Here is a 26,565-nt window from a genome sequence, read left to right on the forward strand (position 1 = left end):
TGTATTTCACTGCTCTATCTGATAGTCATTAGGTTATCCAATAAACAACAAACTGCAATAGAATACAGATAGAATTTAAGTAGTCTGAAAAAGTTCTAGTCTGATCTGTTCTGGTAAACTTTCACCATCAAACTCCACTTTGTATTATGAATGCACAGATCTTCTTACAGTTATTATTTGCCCATTTCCCAGAGCTCCCGTTAATCTTCAAGAAGGACTTAGTAAATGTGGAAGTTGAGGAGGGAGGTACAGTCTCTCTTTACTGTGAACTGTCTAAACCGGGGGGGTCAGGACAGTGGAGAAAAAACAAGTTGCCACTAAGAGCCAGCAGGAAGTATGAGATGAAGCAGGACGGCTGCCTCCTTCAGCTCCACATCACGGATCTCAAATGTGAGGACAGTGGAAGCTATTCGTGTCAAGCAGGAAGTGCAGAGACCACTGCAACTGTGTCTGTGAAAGGTTTGTAAATTTGGAAATCTACACTAAGAACCTTTTAACCATAATCAAAAACATTATCCATTATCCAACATTATTTGAACTTTATGAAAAGATCGCCAAGTGAAGCTAAGATTACTCATCTACTGTTTTCTGCATTTATTTTTTTGACTTGTCACAAGATCCCATTCTGATTCTCTCTAAACCTTTTTTCATTTGCCAGAGCTCCCGCCATTATTCACAGAGAAACTGCAGAGTGTAGAGGCTGACGAGGGAGGAATAGCCTCATTGTGCTGTAAAATATCTAAACCTGGGCTTTCAGTACAGTGGAAGAAGAACAAACTTCCACTGAGAGCAAATAGGAAGTATGAGATGGAGGTGGATGGCCGCTTCCTCCAGCTACACATCAAAGATGTCAAACCTGAGGACAGTGGCAGTTACTCGTGTCATGCAGGAACTGCTGAGACCGGTGCCGCTGTGACAGTGAAAGGTGTGCAGCTGTAGAATTTTTTTGTGCTAGGCTTTGCTATCTGATAGTGATTATGCTATCCTGAATTAAAAACACACCCTCTTAGAAAATAGCTACCTTAGAATGGTGTTTTACCACCAAACTTGTATTGTGAATATTATGTTACAACTGTTATTCTTTACCCATTTCCAGAGCTCCCTTTGTTCTTCAAGAAAGACTTAGTAAATGTGACAGCTGAGGAGGGAGGTACAGCTTCTCTTTACTGTGAACTGTCTAAACCAGGGGTGTCAGGACAGTGGAAGAAAAACAGGCTGCCACTAAGAGCCAGCAGGAAGTATGAGATGAAACAGGACGACTGTCTCTTTCAGCTCCACATTAATGAACTCAAATGTGAGGACAGTGGAAGCTACTCATGTCAAGCAGGAAGTGCAGAGACCACTGCAACTGTATCAGTGAAAGGTTTGTATTTGGCACACAGCATGGCAGACTATAAATCACCAGCATGATGTCAGTTACAGGAAAGGGATTGTCAGTAACATATGTCATTGTAGAAAGGACATGAAAGGGACATTTTCTCTTTCTGGCAATGTTTCACAGAGCTTCCATCATTCTTTGAGAAAGAATTACAAAATGTGCAAACTGAGGAGGGAGGTACAGCCTCCCTGTACTGTGAACTGTCCAAGCCTGGAGTTCCAGTGCAGTGGAAGAAAAACAAACTTCCACTGAGAGCCAACAGAAAGTATGAAGTAAAGCAGGATGGCTGCTTCCTCCAGCTCAACATCAAGGACTTCAAACGTGAAGACAGTGGTATCTATTCATGTCAAGCAGGGACTGCAGAGACAAGTGGAACTGTGACAGTAAAAGGTATGTACTGTGGGATTTGGCCACGTTATATTCTAATTGTGTCTTCAACATTGTCCTTTTGTATGATTATCTTTTTCCAATTATTGCCCCGTAGAGCTCCCACCATTCTTTAAAGAAGATTTACAAAATGTTGAAGTTGAAGAAGGATGCACAGCCTCTCTGTCCTGTGAGCTGTCTAAGCCTAGAGTGCCAGTTCAGTGGAAAAGGAATAGTGTGCTTGTGAGAGCAAGTACTAAGTATGAGATGAAGCAGAATGGCTGCTTGGTCCAGCTGCTTATTAAGGAACTCAAACTTGAGGATGGTGGCAACTACACATGTCAAGCAGGAAGTGCAGAGACAACAGCAACTGTAACAGTGAAAGGTGGAATATTTCACTATATCTAGTTCATATCATCTCTAAATCTCTGTGTGAATTTTTGCAATATTCAATTGTTACTGTCAGTGAAACAAACAGGTCATATAAGCTAAAACAAACCATATAAATGTATTTGGTGCCTTATGTCACGTTGTATTTTGTTGTGCTCTTTCCCACCTATACAGAGCTCATTCCATTCTTCAGCAAAGAATTACAAAGTATAGAGGCTGAAGCCGGAGGTACAGCCTCAATGTTTTGTGAGCTGTCCAAACCTGGAGTGGCTGTGCAATGGAAGAAGAACCAGCTGCCGCTAAGAGCCAGTAGGAAGTATGAGATGAAGCAGGACGGCTGCTACCTCCAGCTCCACATCAAAGAGCTCCAACCAGAGGACAGTGACAGCTACTCTTGCCATGCAGGAAGCGCAGAGACCACTGCAACTGTGCAAGTAAAAGGTGTGTGCATCTTGGCATCTTATTGTCAAGGTTACAGAATCAAGATTATTTTGGTCTTGTTCATTTTCTTCCATTTTTCTGTGTAGCACTGCAGCCATCTCCACCAAAAGCAGAACCTCCCACAATACAACCACGGATGAAAAGCACAGTTTCCAAATCAACACATGCTCCAGAGAACGAGAGGCCTGGTCTCCCAGGTGTCAAAGCCGCTCCTCCTGAGCCCAAAAAGAGGACTAATAGAAGAACATCTATTACAAGCTCAGAAAAAGATGCAGAGACAGTTTTTGATCTAAAGCCTTCCAAACTGAAGGATAATATTGAAGCTCAGGAAGATATCCAACCTACAAGATTACTAGAGAAAGACTTTGATGTTGCAAAAAAAGTAATACAGGTGGGGAGGGCTGAAGAGAAGGACAACATGCTGAAGAAAAGTGGTGCACCTGTGAGACCACCAGAGAAGGATGATAGGGATGACAGGAAGGTCAAAGAGACAGTTAGACCTTTGGAAACTGAAACTTTCCTGCAGGCAAGACAATCAGGAGGAACAATGGAGGAAGTAGGTATAGTTGACCATGGCGTAAGTCAGTTACACAGAGTTTTGTGTGACACTGCGTATGAACTTAATCAACAAAAAGAAAATGACTTTGAACCTGAACTGTCCTTAAAACAGCCGAGGAAGCCTTCAGAGAAAACAGGTGAAGTTGAGAAGAAGGTGAAACATCCAAGTAGAATACAGACAAACAGTGAGGATGAAAAAGGCCCTGTGACACCACCAGAAAAGTTGATTAGAAAAGACACAATGGAACAGTCTATTGAAAATGAAGCTAAAGTTGACAAGACAAAAGAGGAGCCTTTGGAACCACCAGTGAGATCTAAAGGAAAAGTAACAGAGATAAAGCAACAAGTCAAGTTTATGCTAGAGGAAAGTGAGGAGATTATTCCCCAGGTGTTTAAGACTGCGATGAATAATTCTGAAGAAGACCATAAACAGAGAAACCATGAGAATGAACCATTGTCCACAGAAACAGAGAAAGAGAAAAAGACACCAAAGCCATCTGTAATTCAGTCGGACAAACAGCCAGCAGAACAAAGAGAAAAGTTTGTCAGTAAATTAGCTGAAGTCACTCCTCCAAGGCCACCTGTGAGGACAAAGAGTAAAGCAAAGGGGGAAGTGGAAAAGCAAGTTTCTAGGGAAAGAGAGACGGATCAAGAAGAGGAACAGTTAACAAGAGATGTAATCCAAACAAGTGAAGATCAGTCAGTAAATCAGATAATAAAGAGGGAAATAGAAGTTGAAAAGAAGCCCAGGTTTGAGAGGAACCAGTCGGTGACAGACAGTGAAATAGTGGAGAAAAAGAACAAAGCCAAAGTGCCTTTAAAACAGCCTGTTAAACCCATGAGAAAAGAACCTGAAGTGGACCAAGAAATGAAACTGGTCGTTGAACCACTGAGATGGATGGAAGAGCAACAAACGACAAAGATGGAAGAAAACATCCCTCTCCTCTATATTTCTGAAGATGAAACTTTCTCTGAAGCTTTGACTGAGATCCCAATTGACCACAGCCATGTCCAGCTTGACACTTTTAGGCACGAAGGCATACAAAAGCCTACAAAAGAACTTTCTCTCCAGAATACACAGCCATCCAAGGATTCCCCACAAGAGACTGACATTATCATTGAGGATGAGCCACAACTGCAGGAGGCTGCAGTCAAGATCCAGGCTGCCTTCAAAGGCTACAAAACACGCAAAGATATGCGACCAGTCTTTAAGGAAGTGTTTAAGAACCAGACTGCAGATCTTCATGGTAGACTCACTCTAGTGTGTATTGTGGAAGGAAAACCCAGCACAGTGCGCTGGCTGAAAAATGGCCAACAAATTAAAAATGACCAGCGATGTCATATGGAGAAGACAGAGTGTGGAAAATGCTTGCTGGTTATTGAAAATCTGATTAACAGTGACAGTGGAATTTATACCTGCGAGGTGGTGAATAAGTTTGGTATAACCTCGTACAATGGAAACATAACAGTTCTGCAGGCTGTGCAACCTATAACCCAGAAGCCTGTCCACCCACCCCTTGCAGCCATAACTCCTTTGCAGCTGGCCCCACCAAATCCTGAAACCCAGACCGAAACACAGGCTCAGAATTTGCCGTTGGGTCAAGCACAGGTGCCCGCTTCAGTGACAGATGCTGAAAATTATGTAGAAAGTGTGAATGTATCTCTGTGGGAGGCCTATACTCTGACTGAGCAGGAGACACAAATAAGTCTACAAGAGAGGAGACGTTCCTCACTCTTTGCTGCCAGCTCCAGTGAGTAACCATTGGTGTAAAGATAAAACAGATGTTATTACTAAGCCATGTTTATGTAATGCAGCACATGTGATTTTCATTATCTAAACTCGACTTTCAACAGTGTCCAGTCCCTCTGATTATGAAACAGCTCCAGATATAATGGAACCTCTTGAGACCAGCCCAGTCATACCAAGGTAGTAGAACTTTATTCTCCTCATGTCATTGCCTATCATACTTCTTTGTAAAGATATTAAACATATTTATGAATACTGTCACAGGGAAGTTTCAAAAGCAGCAGACCAAGCTGCGCCAAAGGATAATAAAGAAGAAATAGCTGCTCTGAAACCTCCTAAGAAACTACTGACTGTTAAAGGTTGGTAATGTTATGGGAGATTTTAGTTTGAAATCTCTCTGTAGTTAATTTTGAAGTTTCTAGTTGTACTGAAGATATCTTTAATTTTAACTCATAGGGGCACCTGATGGTAAAATGAGGACAGCATCTCCAAAGCACCATCGTGCCCATACACCTTTGGCAAGTACCGTATCTGGATCAGAGTCAGAAGGGGAAGAAGATAGACGAGAGGTATTTCTTTACTTGCTCTATCTTGACTATATACAGTGTTTCTGTGCTCTCTGTAAACAGCAAGGTAAAAATCTGGCCTGATTAAGTCATAATCTGATGAAGCAATGCTGCATTTTGTGGACAGTATAAACCATAAAATTATGTGATGATAGTTACACTTTTCTTTTCTCAGACATTTGAAATGTACGTGGCTCGTGCAGACTGCAGTCCGAACAGTGGGAATAAGGACAGTATTGTTCTGAAGGAGGGCCAGTTTGTTGAGGTCCTGGACTCGGTTCATCCAGACAGATGGCTGGTGAGGACCAAACCCACCAAAACTAATCCTGCTCGGCAGGGATGGCTGTGTCCAGCCTATCTGGAGAAGAAAAGAAAGGTAGGATGTATGGTAACTCCTATACTGAGTAAACAGATGATATAGTGGAACATTTATCATTTACTATCAGTTTGTTATGCTTTTAATTGAGATATCAAGGAATGAAATAATGTTTTTTTTAACAACTGTCGACTGTAACGCCTGTCATTTTCAACAGGAGACATACCCACAATTGAGAGCACCTCAAGAAGATCTTGATGGAATTGGATCTACAGGAGAGGAGTACAGGAGAGCTCTGAGGTTTGTCTTTATGCAGTTACTGAGCAAAACTGGTTGAATGAACAGGCAGCAATTCTGTTTTTAAAAAAACATTACAATTATTTAAATGTATTGTTATTGGATGTATTCATGTGTTCAGATGATGGTCATATTGTATGTACGTTATTATGACTACACCACATATACAGTATGGTGTTATTTGTTTCTACTATTTGATTGTTTGAGCTTTCTTGATAACTTGGCTTAAGTGATGAACGGAGAACACTTAAAATGTTCTGCATCACAGTCAGTCTGATTACATTACTTTGTGTTGTTAGTCAGCTGATCCAAGGTCTGATTGATGGAGAAGAGGAGTTTGTAAAAGAGATGAAGATGTTCATCTCTCACCAGCTAAATTACCTGGACTCTAGCCACCATGTGCCCATTAACATCCTCAACCAGAAAGAGATCATTTTCCGGAACATCAAGGACATTGTCTTATTTCATGAATGGTAATACACACAAACACAGTATACTGTACGTGTACTTTGTTATATCATTAATATAATACATATTTGTATGCAGATGATGAAATAATAATTGTCAATCCATTTTTAAGAGAATGTGACTTTATGTTTTGTTTTTTTGTTTTTTTCAGGTCTTTCCTTCCTGGTCTGAGAGAGTGTGCCACAGATGATGATGTGGCAATATGCCTGATCAAGCATACTGAAGCGTTTGAGACGTATCTCCACTACATGGTAGGACAAGAACAAGCAGAGGCCTGCATCACTGACAAGACTGTGCAGAAATTCTTCAAGGTATTCACAGAAAGTAAGGTGTCGAATAGGAACATTATTACACTAATCTAATGAATGTTCTTTACTTCTTTACTTTGTTGCTCGCGACATTTCAGGAGTTAACAGAATCTGGTTCACCTGATGCTCCTGTCATGGATGTCCTCACATTTCTCCAGCAACCAGTAGAGAGGATTCAAACGTATCAGGCCTTACTAAAGGTCAGCAAAAACTTTCTTTCTTTTTTTTTTTTTTTTTTTTTGTAGTAATAAGTAAAATATATTTTTTGTACTTAATACAATACAATATTTTAACTTGTTTCTTTATGTTGTAATTCTCAATGTATAGTGAAATAACTTTCAGTAAGTCTTTAAGCTGATGCTGTTCTTACACACATTCTAGTTTGTTGTAGAAACTGTATCACCTAAATGTCTGGGGTATAAATAAAACTTTTCTTTGTAGGAGTTAATCAAGAACAAAGCTAAGGGTGGTCAGAGCTGCTATCTGCTGGAGGATGCCTTCTCTATCGTGTCCTGCCTACCATGGAGGTCTAACAACCTGCACCAGGTGTCCCTCATCGAGAACTACCCAGCTCCTCTTACTGCCCTGGGTGAGCCTGTGCGACAGGTAAGATAACTGGCATGTGGAGTTGTTACAGAGTTTTGTGTAAGACCATTCATGGCATGCAGTGCATATGATCCGTAACTCTTTCTCTTAAGGGAACCTTCACAGTGTGGGAGGAAACGCCAGAAATGAAAACGACCTCTAGAGGGCATCAGAGACAAATCTTTCTCTTCAAGGAATGTATTGTGCTGTGTAAGCTGAAAAAAGACACCAGCACGAACCAAGACACCTACACCTTCAAGAACAAAATGAAGGTAAGGTATTTCCTGTACTCTTTTGATTTTTCCAATTCTCAATCTCACCCTTCCACCTCTTCATTCTCAATGTTTGCAATCCATCCAGCTGAATGATGTGGAAATCAAAGAGACTGTGGGTGCAGAGGAAAGGTCCTGGGGCTTGTGGCATGAACACAGGGGCTCCATGCGGAGGTACACACTGCAAGGCCACTCCAATTTGGTTAAACTCTCATGGCTCAAAGACCTAAAGGAGCTACAGCAGCGTTCCAGCGACCTTAATAACAGTAAGGCTCACGTTATCTTAATTCCAGTTTTGCCACACTGGTAGAAGAAAAATAAGCCCTGTGTAGTAGTGAAGGTAAATCTTAAGAGTATAAATTCTTTACTCATTTGGATTAAAATAACATAGTTCACAGCTCTATAGTTGCACTGAATATTTTTATTTTGAGAATTCTGGATTTGTGTTTGTCTCTATCAACAGGTCCTCCAGTGATCAAGACGCTGTTGTCCGACTGTACAACAAAGATAGGACAGACAGTCAAACTGACCTGTAAGATCTTGGGATCTCCAAAGCCAGTTATCAGCTGGCTCAAAGGTTTGTAATAAAATATTACATATTAATATTAATATACACAGTCAAATTATTGTCTATATGTTGTACCACTTTTAGCTTATCATGTCATGTATAAATGCAGAGTTGTTTGTCTGCCATGACACACAGATTTTTTTTCCAAATGACATTACATTTGCAAGCATGGATTGTGTTGTTTGGTGTTAAAAAAATGTCCACTTTTTAGATGGCCTTCCTCTGGAGGATGACCCACGCCACATAATCACAGCAGACCGGTCAGGCACTTGCAGTCTCATCCTGGACAGCCTCACTGCAGAGGACTCTGGACAGTATGTGTGCTATGCTACCAACTCAATGGGCAGCGCTGGCACTCTGGCTAAGGTGATAGTACAGGGTGAGTTTGGGGTGCAGCTCAGAACAGTGTAATGACAAATATATTACAACCTCTACCTGTTTCTGTTGCCATTCCATTTACTATTGTGACTAGTACTAAATTACATATGCCAGTTCTACTACTTCCTCTAGTGTTTATTATCATCATGACAACTGACATTATTACTATCACTAAATGTTTGTATTTCTTTACTGTAATACAAACTGTTGATCTATTTCTAGTCTGAGGTTTTATGTATTTCTTCATCTCTCTAGCTCCACCTAGGTTTGTGGGCCGCCTGGAGAGTGCTTGTCTGATAGAAGGAGAAGATATCCAGTTTTCTTGCTCGACACTTACTACCCCTTTACCGCGAATCAGGTATGGAAGCACAAAGCTTACGTAAACGCAGCAGTTGCCATACGATTGTCTTTGGTCACCGTGCTTGTTAAAGGCCTGAATGTGTGGGTTTGGCAGGTGGTTGAAAGATGACAAAGAGTTGACTGACCAGCAGAAATACTCCATCATGAATGACGCTCGGAGTGGAATCTTGTCTCTGACTGTCATTGGGGCAACAGAGGCAGATATTGGGCAGTATGAGTGTGAGGTATAAACCCATATTTATAAAGTCTCGTCCTACTCAAACTACTCCTACTTCTAAAGCTTGCAAAATGGTATTGATATCTGAGACTTTCCTTTAAGATAATGATTGTTAAATACATATGTTTTCAGCTGTGGAATAAACTTGGCTGTGTCAAGTGCAAGGCAGGTCTATGTCCAGCATATGTACCACCCACTGACATTGAGGCAGATCAACCCCAGGACTTACCTCCTAAAGGTAGGAGAGTCAGGGCTGCTGAGGTAAATATCCACCACACAGGATGGGAAACCCATGACAGGGTTTACATGTGGATGGTCCACATTTTCACTAGTACAGCTGTGTTTGAGAAGGGATGAAGCACATGCCATTGTCCAGTTTCACTTCAGACCCTTCAACCATTTTACATCACATCATGTGACATTACTTTATAATGGATGCCTACATTTGGATCAGTTTCCCCTGTCAATCACTACCATTCATTCATTCTTCCAACTTTATATCACTTGGAAATTTTACGGTACTTACGTTTGTTTTTCCTCCATTTCGCACACTCTCATGTCATAAGTAATTCCACCAACCATACCAGTTGTTGCTAGATTTCCAGCAATTATGGCATGGAGTGCAGCCTGTAGCTGAATGGCACAAAAGAAGAGAAAACACAGTAGAAGTGCCGTCTCCTAACTATTAATTATATTACATGGTAGAATGCATGAGGTTAAATTAATCCTAAACATTTTCTCAGCCCGTCATTTCTAATATAGTCTTCTGAGTTAAATATTCTTTGCTTCATGCTTCATCTTAAAGTTTGCTTGTGCTTACAGGTTTGTACTGTGTCAAAACACACTGTATCTCTATAGCTACAAAGCTCAAAGCCACATCAAACCCAAACACATAAGTGTTTCTGACCTAATACTTACACATTACCAACACTGACTTACCGCTCACATCATCTGTTAAAAGTAGTAGTAGATCTTGGTATGGGATCTTTGGTAGTTTAAACTCTGCATGTAATGAAAAGCTGTTCCGGTCACATATCAGTCATGTGACACAAACCTTGCACAAAGCCATAACAATTTCTTACCATGACTACTTCTGACTTGCCATAATGAGTGGAATCTAGTGGCTCCCATTCAACATAGACATCATACTATACTTCACAGCATCTTCTCCTCCGAAGACATTGATACAACTGTTGTATAAAATGTTTTTGTGTTTTTCATCATGTTTCACATCTTTTCACAGACAGCATGGATTGTAACAGACTAGCGCATTTGATATTATGCAAACTCCAGAACAGCCATGGAGGTAACATAAACTGACAGCAGTAATAAATAATGAGAAGAATATATAATTTAACATATCAATGGAAAAAGACCTGTTACTGTTCTATATAATGTAGTCCAGCTCTGCTAGTACCATCACAGATTATCAGCAAAGAAACATAATGAGAGAGAGTAACATAGAATTCATCAAATATCAATAAACTCCTTAGTTACTGCTGATGAAATCCTATTGTAAGGTTAGCACGTAATATACTTAATAAGTATAAGTCTCAGTCACGTACATACTGGTTTCTGGATATTTGTCATCATGTTTGCCCATCCATTGTTCATAATCCATTGTTTTCCATCTTCCTTCTACTCGTCCTAAAGCAGGAGGTTCCTCACATGGATCGTTCCATGTAAGTCTTCATTGTCATGATAACAAATAACCACTCAATGTTCCCGTCTCTCCTCTTGCCAATGCATGCCCAGCTAACTCTTCACTCCTACGAACACAAGATGGTCATGTGCTGGGCAAGTGTCCCCTTTACCTCCATGTAGGAGTGGGTATGTGCCCATGTCCTGTTGATGTGATGTGTTAGTGGGGTAGAACCCTGAAGCTGGAAGGTAAGAAATACATTGTACTACTACTGCTGCCTCACTGTAAGGTAATGTACTCCCTAAACACTTCCTGTGTCTTACTATATTTTAAAATACATTTAACTTTTTTTAAATTGCATACACTGAGATTTTGTCTGACTGGTGTTTTGGTTTTCATAGATGCTGACTCAGATGGCTGGTCTACTGCATTTGTGAATAAATGGTTACAGACTGATTTCAGCCCCACTTCTATTGCCAAGATGCTTTTCCCTCCGGGGCATCCTGAACAGTAAATTACACCTTCTCTGTATATAATCACGGAGTGAAAGCATCAATCTTAGAATCTATGCATACGTTTTGTTAAGAGATAAAAGTTTTGTTTCCCTGAACCATAAATACTATGAAATAGCATTTATTTTTATCTCATCCTTGATTCCAGTGTTGAGTCCAGTTCTGAAGTAGATGTTCATGCATCCACATCCATGGCTCCAGCAAAACAGCAGCCTCTTTATTACTTAGAGGAAGAAGAGGAGATCTACATCTCAGAGCCAATGCAGGAAATTACAGATGGTATTCTTGCCTACTGAACATAGAAGAATATGATTAAACATTTTACAGTTAAGTTTTAAGTTTAGCGTGTTAATGTCCTGTCCAGCTCCACCCTCCATCCAGGTACCCACTGAGGACCTGTGTGTAGAGCCTGGTCTGCCATCTACATTTACCGCAATCATCACGGGAAGACCTACTCCTAAGATACAGTGGTTTAAGGTACCATTATTTATAACAGATTTCTTTACCCCCTTTTCTAAAAGACGAGTAAGTAGTTCTCAGCCCAGTTACAGTGTCTCAAGGTAGATAGTCACAGTTTCACAAGTGGTTGAAATAGGTCATCACATGATTTAAGAGGTTATAAGAAAACTGTTGGACATAAGTATACATATTTAACATCTGTGTACCTCTGTGATTGGAGGATGGAGAGGAGCTTGGAGCCAGTGAGAACGTGAAGATAATGCAACATGGAGCCCGCTGCTCAGTGACCATTGTGTGCCCCGAGGGAGAGGACAGTGGTATATACACCTGCTTCGCTCACAATGACTCTGGTCATGCTTCATGCCAGGCTCAGCTTACAGTGGAGGAAGGTGAGGCAACAGCAATGCTGCTCTGCATCAAGGCTAAGATTTAAATAAAAAGCCATATTGACCACTAGGTATGTCTTAAAATTGCATTCTTGTAAGGAATCTAATGCGTATCACTGTATTGTGCATGGTCTCCTGTACTTGCCTTAGTTATAAGCTCTGGTTTATCTGCAGGTCCACTGGAGTCGCAGGAGAGAGAGGTGGAACTGGGGAAGAGAAGGAAGTTATTCGCTGTCTATGATGTTCATGAGGAAATTGGAAGGTGAACCTAGACTTCATATAGATGTAGTCCCATCACCTCTGCTGAAGTTGCACACGACTGAAATGATCTTTCTGTGTTTCAGAGGAACATTTGGGGTTGTAAAGCGTGTAATCCATAGACGGACTGGTGAAGTATTTGCTGCCAAGTTTCTGCCTCTGAGGAGCAGCACTCGGACCAGGGCCTTCCAGGAGAGGGACTTGCTATCCCGTCTGGCTCACCCCAGGGTGGCCTGTCTGCTGGATTTCTTTTGCACCAGACGCACACTGGTGCTAATCACAGAAATGTATCCTGTCTTTGATATATTATAGGAGAATGACTGGTTTATCCTCACTGTTTGATTGACCACATACACACAGACATATCTGTGAAGTCTTTAACAATGTTTCCAGCTGCTGTTCTCGTGGACTGATGGATCATTTATTACTCAGAGGATTGGTCACAGAAAAAGAGGTATGACTCATGTTTTTATTAATTTAATCAGTACAAATGATGCAGGATTCTCCACAAATATGCTGTTCTTCATTTCAGATTCAATCATATATCCAACAAATTCTTGAAGGAGTTGGTCATATTCACAGCATGAACATCTTGCATCTGGACATTAAAGTGAGATTTCCAGTCCTGCCAACATTGTATTACTGACATTGTATTAGCATCAGTTTTCATGTGATTTTAAACTGCATTGCTGTTTGTACTGTCTTTAGCCTGATAATATCCTGATGGTCTATCCGCCAAGAGATGAGATCAAGATCTGCGACTTTGGCTTCTGCCAGGAAATAGACACTTCCAGACACCAGTACAGCATGTTTGGGACACCTGAGTTTGTTGCACCAGAAATTGTTCACCAAGAACCGGTCACTGTGGCCACTGATATTTGGTGAGTTAATCTGCTAACCTGGCTAAATGAAACTTGTGCCTGATAATATTTACAAATTAAGGCTATTTTTGCCAGTCTTTGTATTTGCTGTAAAATATACTATGTATACATCCACCTCAAGTGTTACAAGCAGATTTAAATAAAAACAAAATATTGCTTGCGCAGTTGGAAAGTGCAGAGATAACATTTAATTAATATCTCTTTCTGTCAGGGCTGTGGGTGTTATGGCCTATGTGTGGTATGTATCACTGTTCTTCGATAATAACTTCAATATCTTACATAGTAAATGTATAAATAATCTAGGCACACTTCGTTTCAATTGTTTGTTTCCTTTGCTTTATGCTGTATATCTATCTATCTAACAGTCTGATGTGCCGATGCCCTTTTGTGGGTGAGACTGACCGTGCAACCTTGCTGAGAGTTGGAGAGGGGACCCTGAACTGGGATGCCCCTGATGTAATGCACAGAAGTCATGAAGCCAAGAACTTTCTCCGCATGACTCTTCAGCCAGATCCAGAGTATGAAATCATATTTTTAGTAGCTGAGTCTTAAAAATGTTTAATTTACCCTGACAAAACAGTCAATGAAGTATAAAGTCTGACAGCTGCATAAATCTGTATTCACTAGGTTCTACCAACACACCTTTCAAAGTCTATTTTGCCCATATTTTCTGCTGACCTCCAGTGATGTATTAGTGCATCCAATGTACAAGTACTGACCTGATTTCAGGTAAACCACTCCAGGTAAATTTGTTTAACTTGTGTTCCTAGGAAGCGACCCTCTGCCTTTGAGTGCTTGAGTCACGAATGGTTTGAGGTAAGTCCTTAAAGAAGGACAAGCGTTTCCATTAATTCAAACATTTTTGCTTTAATCAACAATGAAAGACAAGTTGACTTAAGCTCAAATCCTTTTGATCCTTTTCAGGATGAACATGCAGGGGAAGATACTGAAGAGATCAACACAAAGAGTTTGAAAGCATTCATCTCAAAAAGGAAGTGGCAGGTGAGTTTGCATTGTATTCTCCCTCAAATGAAAAAAAGTTTCATGTATTGTTGAATCGTTTCCCTATCAATCTCCTCAGCGTTCTCTGACAAGCATTGGTTCAGTGCTCACCTTAAGGCCCATTCCTGAGCTACTGGATGCTCCTCTCAGAGAGACTGCAGTAACAGTGCCTCGTGAGCCCCAGGAACACAGCAGCAGCTCTGTGAGCAGTGGCTCCTCGTCTGAGTATGATGAGGCAGACTCTTGGGACTTCTTCCAACACTGCAGCCAGACTGAAGAGGAGGAGGAAACAGAGGAAGACTATGATCCTTTAATGGAGAGAGCACAGATCCCAGAGCCCTTTGCCAAACTCCACCTAGATGGCGAGGAGGAATCGGAAGCGACATTAGGGGAGGAAGAGGATTTGGAGATCGTAGGAAGGAGGAGTGTATTAGAGCGGAGTATGAGCAGGCAATCAATAACTTCATCAGAAGTGTCGTGTCAACAGACACCTCTGAGGGAGCGTCGCTTCAGCAAGGACAGCAGCCCATCCCTCTACCTTTCTGATGGGGATGAGGGCTCAGGGAGTGATGGCGGTCGTATCCCTCGGGGGAGCCTCATCCGAAGCACTTTCTATAACACCTCTCACCAGCTGTCACCATTGTCTGCCAGGCACATGACATTACGAGATAAATTCCAGGCCAAAAAGCAGGAGAGAGGCCGCAAGCCACTCAGGAGGAGCTTCTCAGGACGTCTCAATGAGCCTCTTATTGAATACGTGGAAGATGAACCTGAGAGCAACCGTATGCAGAGACGGGGATCCGTCCAACCCATCATGCAGAAGTCCAGCTCGTTTGACAGTGGAGTGGGCCTTGCCCACGTCAATGTACTTCCTCACAGAAGGAGTAGGTCTCTTGATGCATATTCACGTCGCTCTCCCAGCTCACCCACCTGTGCTAAGGCAGGTGAAGAAGAAGGCTCTCAGAGTCTGAAGGAAGATTTCACAGATGATGAAGTGCCAGGGAGAAACATGCCAGTCATGCAGAGCCCTCAGCAAACAACACGAAAGAGAAGAGGCTCTGTCGCTCCTCTACAAGGGGCTCATACTATTAGTGGATCATCTGTTCCCTCCACACTCCTTGCTGGAGACAGAGCGGGGAGCAGAGATCAGGAGCAGAGAGAAAGAGACACCTTTACCGGGTCCCAAGGGTCTCTGGCTGAGTCACTTATTTTAGAGCATGGTAGCTCTGAATCTTCAAGTAGACTTGGTTCCTATGAGGAGCTGAGTCGTGGTCATCTCACAGTAAGGTACAGACCAGAAGGGAGTGAAGGATATGATGATCAGGGTGAGCCTCTGATTTCCCCTTCCCCTTGTTCATTCCAGGACATACAACCCAGAGGCTCATTTCCTCAGGCCCCCCCACGTAATCGTACACGCTCAAATCCCAACTTATCTACAAACAGCAGGGGTCAGCCAGGGACCCCATTAATGCCGAGTCCCAGTCCCAGTGTCTCTTCTCTCCAGGTTCCAGAGAGGCCCCCCAGAGCCAGAGACAAGAAAGAGGGTCATGGCCTCCAGAGGCATGCTTCTGCTCCAGCTCTCGAAGCCCGGCCACCTCCTGGAAGGTCGCCCAAGCTGGGACTGCTGAACATTTTCCGCAGACAGTCCTGGACTGCCCATTCCTATTCCCAGCTGGAGAACGCAGAGTTAGGGCCCACACTGGGAGAGATCATGAAGCCGGATACCCCCACCATGTCATTAAGGAAGAAAATGAGAGCTTCGGCCTCCAGTCTGACTAAACTGTTTTCCAGGTCTTCCAGTAAGGAGGATGTGAGTAAAGGTAAGTTGTTTAAATTAATGTTTTAACCTTGTATTAAACAGGAAATTATGTTAAGAAGCATCCATAGTGATAAAGATGTCAAATAAAATTTTTAGCCATTAAAAGAACAAAATACCTGGTTGACAATCATACCTTGCCAGTCTCATATTTTAACATTACTGTACATACTGTGTAGTAATCAATACATGCTCTGCATTGAATCATTGAATTATTGTCAGTGTTTTCATTCTCAGATTTGTAGCATTTGGTGTTGATTTTTCTTTATAACAGGGCCAATAGTGAAAGGATCAGCCCCGATCCCACCTGAAAGGCAGCTTCGCAGTGGCCTTGAAAGTCCAAACAAAAGAGCCTCAAAACTCTTGCCATCTTTCAAAATTCCTGCTTTCAAGAAGAGGAAAGGTGGACAGAAGCTTAATTCTTTTGGTTGCTTTTGCAGAAAATGTATAGTTTTCCTATCGCATTTCTCCTACAGTACTGCCTGCATGAAATCATTTTCTCACTATCCAGATCTGGCAGTCCGTCCCAGCAAGGCTGAGGTCCTACAGTTGGATGGAGGTGAAGTCCTGCTGGTGTGGAAGCCACTTCAGTCTAGTGATGTTGTCACTTACTGTGTGCAGTACTGCAAAGAGGGTGGGTTCACAGAGAGGATATGACAGCACACACTGTTTCAGGAGATTTTTTTGATGTTGGCAATTTTATTTAGTGTTTATGTCAGATAGATATATACACTTTAATCTTTTTATATACACAGTAAATTCAAATTGATACAGTTCAATTGCTACAGTTGAAACAGTTTAGGCAGTATTAAAGTAGTAAGTATTTATGCACTGATGTCTTTCCAGTGTTTTTCACACGAATCAATCCCAAAATTACAATGTAACTCCTCATACGTTTAGATCATTTCCGTTCATAGGATGTGTCACTTCACATTTGGCTTTGAAGACTAGTCTGCTTAACTTGATTTAAAAATGAACTAGCACCAAGTCATAGCTCACATACTTTCATGAGTGGTACTGGTGTCATCTACTGCACAAATGAATGATGAATTATAAACAGAGGGACACTGTACTTCTGAGACAACAATGACCAAGGAAACATTAGGAGACCACAGGAATGGGTGGTTGAGGAGGTTATTAAGGTGAGGGAGAAGGGCAAAGACATCCATTGAAATATCTTTTATAAACAAAAACTTTTCATAGAATAGAATTTTATTTTCTATACTGTGATGTATTTTTCGGCCCTACTGTAAGAGCATTAAAATATACAGTCAGTGTATCTCATGTGTCTCCACAGGTGGGGAGTGGATAGTGCTGTCGGAGGAGGTGACAGACAGCTGCTATGTAGTGAAGGATTTACCCCGAGGATCTTCCTACGTGTTCAGGGTGGGCTGTATCACAAAGACTGGAGCAGGACCTTTTAGTGATGCTTCAGCTCCTGTTGTTATGGCCACTCATCCCGAAGGCAAGAAAAACATGGCTGAATGTTTGTAGTAGAGCATGTGTGACCATATTCATTTATTTCTTCACACTGATCACACACAGATCAGCCTTTGAAATTTACCAGTATACAATCATCAACTACATGCAGGGTATCAACAGTTCCACCAGTTTTCATTTTGTTTTGCAGAGATTCACATCCCTCTAATTCAGACTCAGTCACTGGGGTCAAAGATCACTGGATCCAAACAACAAACAGTAAACAAGAGCTACAGCTTCCTCTCTGAGATCAACAGGTGGGATTTTTTTATGACCCCATTTTGTCAATTCTTCACAAACAAGGGCATAAAATCTCAGGTGTTTTAGTTTGCACGACAATATATTTCTGCCTTTAGAATTCAGTTATTTTTAGATTAACACACACTGATATTTCTGAATTAAACTGAATGCTTTGTGTTCTTTAAAAATATTTTCATCTACCCTGTTTTCTGACTGCTCAAAACCACCTCACTTGCACGTAGCCAATCATCCGTTCATTTCCTCACCTGTTATTCACCTGTTGCTCAGGCTCCGCCTCTCTCTCATATCCTCTGTTTTCATGCCTCTCAGGGGTCGTTTCAGCGTCGTGAACTTGTGCAGGGATGTTGAGACGAGCCAGGTGTTTACTGCCAAGATCACCCCTTACAAGGCCGAGCAGAGACAGTTGGTGCTGCGAGAGTACCAGCTGCTGAAGAGGCTACATCACTCGCACCTGGTTCAGCTACATGCCGCGTTCATCACCCCCTGCTACCTGGTGTTAGTAGAAGAGCTCTGTCCCGGCAAGGAGCTGCTCTACAGTCTGGCTGCGAGGTAAATGGACAAATTATGAAATTTAGGCAAGCCCACACCCTTTAGTGTAGTGAAAATTCCAATTATACACAGGGTACATATTTTTACATAAGTGACCTAACTTACAAGTAATAATACAAATAATACAAACGCTATGTCATTCCACAATAAAAAGTGCCAATTAGTCAAAGAACAAAACAATAGACTTGCTGTTTTCATTAGGTTTAACTGGCTAAATGAGGCCATTTCCACATCTTGTTTTGCTTTGCTAGTGTTGCATAAGCGCAGGAGTATATTCATCTAATATTAATGTAATTTGAACATAGAATACTTCTGAAGAGATTTCATCAAGACACGATCAATTGGCACATCATCTACTGTATGACATTCTGAACAGCATATAGAAAATGTATGTTTAATGTATATCCTCGGTTAAGTTTAACAAACATGTTCGTGTTTGCGTGTCCTCAGAGATCTGTATTCAGAGAGTCATGTCGCAGAGCTGCTAGTGCAGATTCTAAGCGCAGTTGACCATCTGCACAGCCGCCGCATCATCCACCTGGACCTGAAGTCCGACAACATGCTGGTGGACGATTGTAACCACCTGAAGATCGTTGACTTCGGCTCGGCCCAATCCTTCACACCTGGACAGCCTCTCAACATCGAGCACATCCAGGGCCTCTCAGACAGCAAAGGTAATGGGTTTTTCATTTCAGTTCAAAAGAAAAACTGAAGTATGTAGGATTTTGATGTGTGCGCACATTGTAGACTAGTTTAATGTACTAAAGCTTTTACTGTCATGGCCTTCCAACAGACTGCCGCAGCAAAGGTACTCATCCTTTAACGAGAGGAAGGATTAATGGATGGAAATAACTCAAGCTAACTTCACCCACCTCAGCCGAACCTAGCTACCATAACAATCCACTTTGCCCAAGTCCACTTTCTTATCATTTTTTCCATCCATGTCAGATCTGAGTAATTTTTCTAATATAGAAAATTAAGCATGTGAGTGAAAATGGCATTGCCTGTAGGACAACACCTTACAAAAATGGTCCTGTGTCTGTTTTGTCAGTTTATATTGTCCTTCCTAAAGCTCCGGAAATCCTGGAGGGGCAGGGTGTCGGACCTGAGACCGACATTTGGGCTGTTGGAGTTTTGTCTTTCATCATGTAAGCATCAAATTATTATATTTGCGTTTTTTGTCATAACTTTGCCATCATTTGTCATTACATTCATGATTTCAGCAAGCCTTTTGTTGACGGCTTGGTGTAGAAAGGAATGCCACATGCCAAAGTGTCCTTGAGCAAGACACTAAACCCCCTATTGCTCATAGTGTGTGTGTGCTCGTGCGAGTAAATGAGTAGAAGTACACCTGTGACTGTAAAGAGCTTTGTGAACCAATAGGAAAGAAAAACGGTATATAAAAAACAAGATCATTTACAATTTACCATAGGCAATATATTACTATATTTACATTTACAGAAATGTGGGAATTATTGCATGCTATTTGTATTTTTTTTTACCATTTTTTCTTCTTTCCATTACTAGGCTGAGTGCCGACAGTCCTTTTCATGCAGAGCTTGGCTGGGAACAAGACAGAAATATCAAGAAAGGGAAAATCATGTTTGGACAGTGTTACCCTGGTCTGTCAGAGGGAGCCTTAAACTTCATGAAGAGCTGCCTGAACAACAAATCCTGGTGAGAATCTTTCCTAAAAGTGCACTAAACATGTCAAACATAACCATATTTCATGCCTCTTGTGCAATGATTATTTCTGTGAGAAGTGTTATTAATTAAATAGGAGCATAAATGTTTATTAAATATTATTCTATTGGGATTTTAACTCTGCAGGGGGAGACCCAGTGCAGCTGAGTGTCTCCAGAACCCGTGGCTGCGAGCCCATCGCACTCCACACAAAGGCCGACACTCCAAAGTGTGTTTCTCTACCGACAAGCTCAAAGCTTATCTCAAGCAGAAAGAGGAGAAACGAGATCAGGTGCGCACCAAGCTTCAGTTTCCCTTCTTCCAGTAAGCCAACGGTAACAGAAAGCCAATCTTTTTCCTGAAAAAAAAAGAATATGCAACCTTACAATTCATTTTTTGTGTTTCTGTGTTTCTTTTCTGACAAAAACAATGGGATGCGTCTTAATGAGTGTGAAGGTGTACTTATATATACTGTATTACCATTTGAATGTATGTGTGCTCCATGTTTGTGCTTCAGTTTATATGCAAACCTATCAGGGATAAATCTACAAGTGCACACTGGGGCATGACTTGTAAAGTTTTGGTTGAACTGTTATTTTGCTCATCTACTTGTGTCAGGCGAATGCATGTTTGGCTTTACATGAAGCATGTTATTTTCTGTGCCCCTACAGAAAGCAGATTTTATTTGAAACTTTACATAGTATGCATTAAGACTCACATCATCTCATCTTCCATACCGCTTAATCCTCATTAAGGTCGTAGCAGTTTGCATTGGGACTGCTTAATAGATAAATAGGAAATAGATGAAGCTTTGTTGGAAGCTTATATTGATATTAGTTTAATAATATTCTGGGTCAGCCTCCCTCTTGAATGAGTTTGTGAATTAAATATTTATTAAATGACACACCAGTGTTCAGTCATCGTCATCTTTTATTCTGTGTTATTTGTGCACAAACACATATACTTATGACATGTAACACACAAATGTACCGAGGCTAATATATGGGTCATGCAATCTGAATAATATGCAGTAAATATAAATCATCCTAGTTGTTGTTTTATAATACACAAACTTTGAGAGAATTAATTTCTACTTCAATCAGTCCAACAAAACAAACGAAGACCAGTGGGACTGTTTCTTTGAACAGTTTATGTGCTGTGTGTAGCAGGCAGCGGCTGCTAGTACTGATGTGTACTCGACAATGAATGGGTCTGCGCCAAAGCTGGATGCATTAAGAGTGATCACTGTATTTGGCAGTTGTTGATCAGTTATTTTCTTTTTCCATGCTACATGAGTCACCTGACAGAAATCTACGGTTCAGATATAGCTAAATCTAACACAACCTAGACTGACAATAAGAACAACAACATTTTACTCATTTCCATGAGTAAAAGGGTGTAAATGTTCTTAGTCAGTGAAGATGAAGGTATTCAGGTCATTGCCTCTTCTATCCAGCAGCAGACATTATGATTTGGCCTCCTGAACTTTCTGAATTTCCTGTTGAGACAGAGAGACGAGATATAACAAAGTGTTTGTTTGTAAAACAAATAATAGGACCTTTTTTCTGTTGTACTTACTTCACTGAGGATATCTTTCAGCTCCTGATAGGCCTTCTCTAAGTCATCATTGATGATAACCACATCGAACACTCCGGGCTCCTTACCTAGGAATCACAATTGAATTAGCTGCAATGATTGAATTTATTCAGCATCGCGTTGCAGCAGCATTACTGAGAAACTTACTGAGCTCCATATCAATGCGCGCTGCCTCCAGACGTTTCTGTAAACTTTCCTCTGATTCAGTCTGCCTGTCCCTCAGACGTTTCTCCTGAGAACACCAACACAACAGGACATTGACACAGGAGTTGCTCCATTAAAGAAACAAAGCTGCATATTTAAACTGGAGCACCTGCTAATAGATGCAGCACTCAAACTATAGATCAAACTTAAGTCTTTAGAATTAATAAATAGTATCATATATTTGCATATTAGTTACTTTCAAAGATAGTATCACGAACAATTAAGCTGGAAAATACAGAAACAGAAACACTGCAGGACGATCCTGGAATGGAATGCAGTAAGTTGGACATTTACCAGAGTCTCAATGGATGGAGGCTGGATAGAGATGTAGATTGGGTTCAGATCAGTCTCTTTAATCCTTTTCACACCCTGGATGTCCACATCAAGGATACAGATAAGGTTCTTGGCTTGCACGTCTTCTACGGCAGTCTTACTAAAAAAAAGAAAAAGGCATACATGTGAACATAGACAGTTGAAGGCGTAATCATGTATTATTCTGCTTCTTGCATGTAGTGAGAAAAAATGAGAGGATCTGTGTTGATCCAAGCTGCTCAGGCTCGGTCAGTGAGTGTTATCTTCAGAATAAGAGGAGGAGATTAAAAGTGACACACAAGGTACTGAGCCGCAGTGCTGCTCTCTTTGACCTAATGGCAGCTAAAGCTCCATCTGTCACCAGACTATTACATATCCTCTTGATCCTTGTTTCTAAGCCCATGGACATTTTACATAAGACACGTCTCTTACTTACGTCATATGAAGCCAATATTCAATATTCGGTATCAACCAGTATTACTAACATTTAAGGTTTTATTGTATTACCATGAGAAAATCCCCCTTTAGCTCTTTGAAATATTATTATGGTAACGCTAGTTATGGCAGTTCCTTGAGCATGCAGCTCAGGGAAATGTGGTCATTTTTTCAATTACAATCTCAAGATTTTACAGTGACGTAGTCATTTCCCCTTGAGCAATCACACGAGAAAAATTCTCTTTTACAGGAAGAACCGTTCAACAGAACGAGACTCAGGCTGACTCTGTAGACCAATAAATAGATTTAAGAAGGATGTAAGGAAAAAAAACATATTCTGGAATTGGTAGAAAGAATGAACCATACACTCCATTTGAAATAAATATTAAATAATAGAACTTTAGTAAAGAATTATGCTGACACTCATCCAGATATTCATTTATATGTTTACCTTGTTCCATACAAGTTCCCAGAAAACTCTGCATTCTCAATGAACTCTCCGTTGTCAATGCCCTCCTGCAAGGCCTCTCTTGTTGTGAAGTGGTAGTCTGGAAAATTCAATATATATAATGAATATAATTCTGTTTGCACTGTAAAATCACAATAAAATATATACAGTACACAATAAAATATACATACACAATAAAAAAAATGTTTTAAGTTATTTAGGTAATGTACAGTTTAGTGAAATATGACCCAAACTTTACAGTAGCCATCACAGTGATCACAGCCAAGTTAATGAAAGTCCATGCACAAACGTTTTGATGTGCACAACTTAATGTATAATATCTTTACTAATTAGACATATTTTCATAGAACTGTGCGTTTGAATAATGAATGGAACACATTCAGTATGGAAAGCACATGCACAGATTACCAATGGTTTTCTGTGTGACATGTTATTCTTTTTAATAGCTGCCATTAGTGCAACAGCTGCAGAACACATTATGCTGCCCATACCAGATCCATAGGCCTAAATCTTCCAAACATCAAAACGTCTGGGGATCTAAAACACCAACAGAGTTTCAGAAGCACACACGTTTTTACCACTAGGACTAATGGCCACTGTGACTGCATACAATCATTAGCCTGACAACATGAAGGAGTCTGTTCACACTGAAGTGACCATTTGAAGGGAAACACTGAGATAAAGTGACCGTACTGTAAACACAGATAATGAGCCTGAAACAAGAGCAGGATAGACTTTAAACAGCACTCATCACACCTGCAGTGGACAAAAGGTTTCTATGCAAACTCAAATCATCACTATGCTACACAGTGAGCACATTTCCTTCCTAAAAGTAATGTATTTTGAATGAATGAAACATATATGTCTCAATTAATTTAAACAAGAAAAGGCCACATGGATCCAGTAAATATGGGAGATATGCACTTAATGAGTCACTCTGTGTAACTAATGGTTGGATGCAAATCATCACTTTTCTATTAGTCACAATGGGTAATGGTAGGATTGCTTCTTTGGATGGAATCATAACAGGAATCACAAACCAGGCATCACAGGGGGCTATTTTCAAAAGCTTTTTACTCCAAAGTGTGGACTGTCTGAATTTTTTCTTCTATTTTTTATTTTTTTTTTTTTTTCCTTTTTGTTTGTCACACGACTCGTTTCTATGAATCCAATGCCAGGATGATGAAAGTAACCCCCATCCCTCTACCGCAAAATCTGTGATCACAAATCACAGTGAGATCACCTTTATGTGTGGTCTCTGATTCATTTGGACAACATTCTAAGTCTTCAGAGGATAAGACGTCTGCTACGGGCAGTAAAGTAGCCCCCAGAAGCATGGGGAGCTTGTTCAGCCCTATGGAGAAAACAAAAAGGCACAAAAAGATGTTTATCCCCCCTTTATATAAAGGGAGGTTTACAGGGTGATATAAGCCATTTGCGCAGCTCACTTGGGAGTAAGAAGTGTTGTGGACTGGGCACGAAAGGGGCTGGGAAAGTTATATTTGTCCTACTTTATAAAATGCACTTTTATCACAGTTGTGCAGGTTCGAATAGAAGTCCAGGCTGCTCCATGAATCACAGAGCACGGTAGTTGTAATACAATGTGAAGGTGCTATCATCTGACCACCCACTTGTGCAGAAGCTAAAAAGTGTTATCAACAGTATCAGCATTTTGCCAGAACAACTGTACCTTTGCCATCTTCCTCTCCTGGTCGAGGGTTTCTCGTTGTGTCTATGAGGAAGGGAAGTCATTGTTAAAAAGCAGACAGGAGTAAAGAAATGAATGCTAAGATTCTGAAGAAGCCTCAACTTTCTCAGCTGTATGAGATTTTACTGCTGTGCAGAATTAGACACTGTGTCCTACATCCTCCCCAGACGGGGTTGTTGTGATGGAAGCTGATCACCAGTTGGCACAAAAACATACGTGACACGCTGAATCCGAAGATGCCTTCATGTTCGTTCATCAGCCTCTTCATCAGAGTGCTCTTCCCGGCTCCTGAGGGGCCACTCAGCACCACGGGCCTCGGTCCTGACATTGTTCTGGTGCAGACGGACGGACGCAGACAGGAGAAGACAGGGACAGAGAGAAATCAGGTTGCTTCTAGAAACCGATTAGACTCAGACGGTTTTTGTCAGAGTTTATCCAGGTTTAGAGGTGTGCCGGCCACTTGTTGAATAAGACACAGTGACTCCTATTGAATAGCTTACATTTGTCTTTGTTCCTTTGATTTGCCACTGCAGTGCCGATGAAGCTCACCAACTATCCAATTAGCTGGTGCAGGTGAAGTAATACTAATCCTTTGATCCAAGCTTCTTTCAACCACTACACAGAAGGAGGGGCACATCCCAGCACACAGGCTGAAAGCAGGCCCCTGCCCTCATATTATTACACTTTTAATCTCCACTAATAATTCACTGATAAGAATTCTCTAGGTCCTCATTGCTTAATTAAGCTATTAAAATACGTTCCCGTCCTAATTGCTGACTCGTTAGACAGCCGGAGGCCCTGAGGTTAACGTTAAGAATGCCCATTAATGAAGTCATGACAGGTCAGTCAGGAGGATTAATTGGATCTGGACCAGGCGGTATACAGGATGCAGGACAGGTGACCCATTTACCTGCTGCACCAAACAAAGGATGATGTTACAGGGACGCAGATGAATTGATTTGTTCTGTCATTAGAACAAATAATTTAGGAGTCTGGTTACCTTTGCTCTGCTACTCCACCTCTGATTTCTGATATACTCCACTACATGTACAGTACAGTAGGAGTTAGCTTTGTTAATAAAACAGTATATAATGTTATCATTGTCAAACAGTGAATGTAATAATAATAATAATAATAATAATAATAATAATAATAATCTTATGTAATGTATTAAAGAGTCTGTGCAGCTACTGATACTGATACTTCGATTTGATGCAATGATGAGTTTGCTTTAGTTTACCTTTACTTTTTCTTTACAGAAGTATATTTTACTTTATACCTCTAAGGACAGCTACCACACATCCCAATTAAGAGTTACTTCCCACTTGTCTTAAGATTGTCAAACTTTTTCCCTTTGCCAAGCATAGGAATCTGTTATATCTGTCATTTCTGATGCACAGCATTAAAGCAAGTGAAGAAATAAGAGCAGGTACTGTACAGTAAAAGCTGAGAGATTGAGATTTGCTGAGTTGAGTAAAAAGAAAGCGTGTCTTACCTTTATTCACAGCGCCTGTATCCTCTGTGTTGTAGGGACGTCCAGTAACAGATGAATCCTCTGTCAGGCTCTTTAATGGGCCGTGTACAACATGCGGGTGTGTGCGTGTGACACTGAATCCGCTGTCAATCTAAATTAGCACCACCTCCCTTCAGATCACTGACCACTCACATGCATGAACGCTGGCTCGTTTTCTTTCTTGT

At 41.0% G+C, this 26,565-nt stretch overlaps 2 protein-coding genes across 7 annotated transcripts in view; one reads left to right on the forward strand and one right to left on the reverse strand.

Moving 5' to 3' along the window:
* Positions 1 to 21,059, forward strand: part of obscna (obscurin, cytoskeletal calmodulin and titin-interacting RhoGEF a) — a 37,482-nt gene extending 16,423 nt beyond the window's left edge. For 2 of the 5 annotated variants that reach the window (XM_047587209.1, XM_047587208.1), the window contains exons 37-83: positions 193 to 459; positions 659 to 925; positions 1,097 to 1,363; positions 1,502 to 1,768; positions 1,863 to 2,129; positions 2,309 to 2,575; positions 2,662 to 4,884; positions 4,988 to 5,060; positions 5,145 to 5,239; positions 5,337 to 5,449; positions 5,622 to 5,822; positions 5,980 to 6,062; positions 6,359 to 6,532; positions 6,679 to 6,838; positions 6,934 to 7,035; positions 7,277 to 7,441; positions 7,534 to 7,692; positions 7,781 to 7,958; positions 8,156 to 8,269; positions 8,472 to 8,639; positions 8,894 to 8,996; positions 9,093 to 9,222; positions 9,348 to 9,453; positions 11,259 to 11,367; positions 11,518 to 11,648; positions 11,734 to 11,846; positions 12,049 to 12,217; positions 12,389 to 12,476; positions 12,559 to 12,759; positions 12,866 to 12,926; positions 13,005 to 13,082; positions 13,181 to 13,353; positions 13,565 to 13,591; positions 13,719 to 13,871; positions 14,124 to 14,169; positions 14,278 to 14,355; positions 14,435 to 16,175; positions 16,446 to 16,574; positions 16,683 to 16,805; positions 17,469 to 17,636; positions 17,802 to 17,907; positions 18,221 to 18,460; positions 18,911 to 19,134; positions 19,254 to 19,268; positions 19,512 to 19,608; positions 19,988 to 20,137; positions 20,291 to 21,059. In XM_047587209.1, the coding sequence (XP_047443165.1) occupies positions 193 to 459; positions 659 to 925; positions 1,097 to 1,363; positions 1,502 to 1,768; positions 1,863 to 2,129; positions 2,309 to 2,575; positions 2,662 to 4,884; positions 4,988 to 5,060; positions 5,145 to 5,239; positions 5,337 to 5,449; positions 5,622 to 5,822; positions 5,980 to 6,062; positions 6,359 to 6,532; positions 6,679 to 6,838; positions 6,934 to 7,035; positions 7,277 to 7,441; positions 7,534 to 7,692; positions 7,781 to 7,958; positions 8,156 to 8,269; positions 8,472 to 8,639; positions 8,894 to 8,996; positions 9,093 to 9,222; positions 9,348 to 9,453; positions 11,259 to 11,367; positions 11,518 to 11,648; positions 11,734 to 11,846; positions 12,049 to 12,217; positions 12,389 to 12,476; positions 12,559 to 12,759; positions 12,866 to 12,926; positions 13,005 to 13,082; positions 13,181 to 13,353; positions 13,565 to 13,591; positions 13,719 to 13,871; positions 14,124 to 14,169; positions 14,278 to 14,355; positions 14,435 to 16,175; positions 16,446 to 16,574; positions 16,683 to 16,805; positions 17,469 to 17,636; positions 17,802 to 17,907; positions 18,221 to 18,460; positions 18,911 to 19,134; positions 19,254 to 19,268; positions 19,512 to 19,608; positions 19,988 to 20,137; positions 20,291 to 20,471 (10,550 nt within the window). In that variant the 3' untranslated portion in view covers positions 20,472 to 21,059. The remainder of the gene's footprint in view (positions 1 to 192; positions 460 to 658; positions 926 to 1,096; positions 1,364 to 1,501; positions 1,769 to 1,862; positions 2,130 to 2,308; positions 2,576 to 2,661; positions 4,885 to 4,987; positions 5,061 to 5,144; positions 5,240 to 5,336; positions 5,450 to 5,621; positions 5,823 to 5,979; positions 6,063 to 6,358; positions 6,533 to 6,678; positions 6,839 to 6,933; positions 7,036 to 7,276; positions 7,442 to 7,533; positions 7,693 to 7,780; positions 7,959 to 8,155; positions 8,270 to 8,471; positions 8,640 to 8,893; positions 8,997 to 9,092; positions 9,223 to 9,347; positions 9,454 to 11,258; positions 11,368 to 11,517; positions 11,649 to 11,733; positions 11,847 to 12,048; positions 12,218 to 12,388; positions 12,477 to 12,558; positions 12,760 to 12,865; positions 12,927 to 13,004; positions 13,083 to 13,180; positions 13,354 to 13,564; positions 13,592 to 13,718; positions 13,872 to 14,123; positions 14,170 to 14,277; positions 14,356 to 14,434; positions 16,176 to 16,445; positions 16,575 to 16,682; positions 16,806 to 17,468; positions 17,637 to 17,801; positions 17,908 to 18,220; positions 18,461 to 18,910; positions 19,135 to 19,253; positions 19,269 to 19,511; positions 19,609 to 19,987; positions 20,138 to 20,290) is intronic. The other 3 variants (XM_047587211.1, XM_047587210.1, XM_047587212.1) reach the window with 3 other exon arrangements.
* On the reverse strand, positions 21,056 to 26,520 carry guk1b (guanylate kinase 1b). 2 transcript variants are annotated; one of them, XM_047587213.1, is made up of 9 exons: positions 26,363 to 26,520; positions 25,084 to 25,199; positions 24,850 to 24,891; positions 24,403 to 24,513; positions 23,142 to 23,238; positions 22,238 to 22,376; positions 21,887 to 21,971; positions 21,722 to 21,807; positions 21,056 to 21,641 (listed from the first exon to the last, which is right to left on the reverse strand). In XM_047587213.1, the coding sequence occupies exons 2-9, from the start codon at positions 25,193 to 25,195 to the stop codon at positions 21,609 to 21,611; spliced, it is 705 nt and encodes a 234-aa protein (XP_047443169.1). In that variant the 5' UTR covers positions 25,196 to 25,199; positions 26,363 to 26,520; the 3' UTR covers positions 21,056 to 21,608. The 2 variants fall into 2 exon arrangements, with proteins under 2 accessions (XP_047443169.1, XP_047443170.1); XM_047587214.1 differs by lacking the exon at positions 24,403 to 24,513 and having other exon boundaries at positions 26,363 to 26,519.
* Between the last annotated feature and the right edge of the window lie 45 nt (positions 26,521 to 26,565).

This window comes from Mugil cephalus, chromosome 6 (assembly GCF_022458985.1).
Source record: "Mugil cephalus isolate CIBA_MC_2020 chromosome 6, CIBA_Mcephalus_1.1, whole genome shotgun sequence".
Classification (NCBI taxonomy): Eukaryota; Metazoa; Chordata; class Actinopteri; order Mugiliformes; family Mugilidae; genus Mugil; species Mugil cephalus.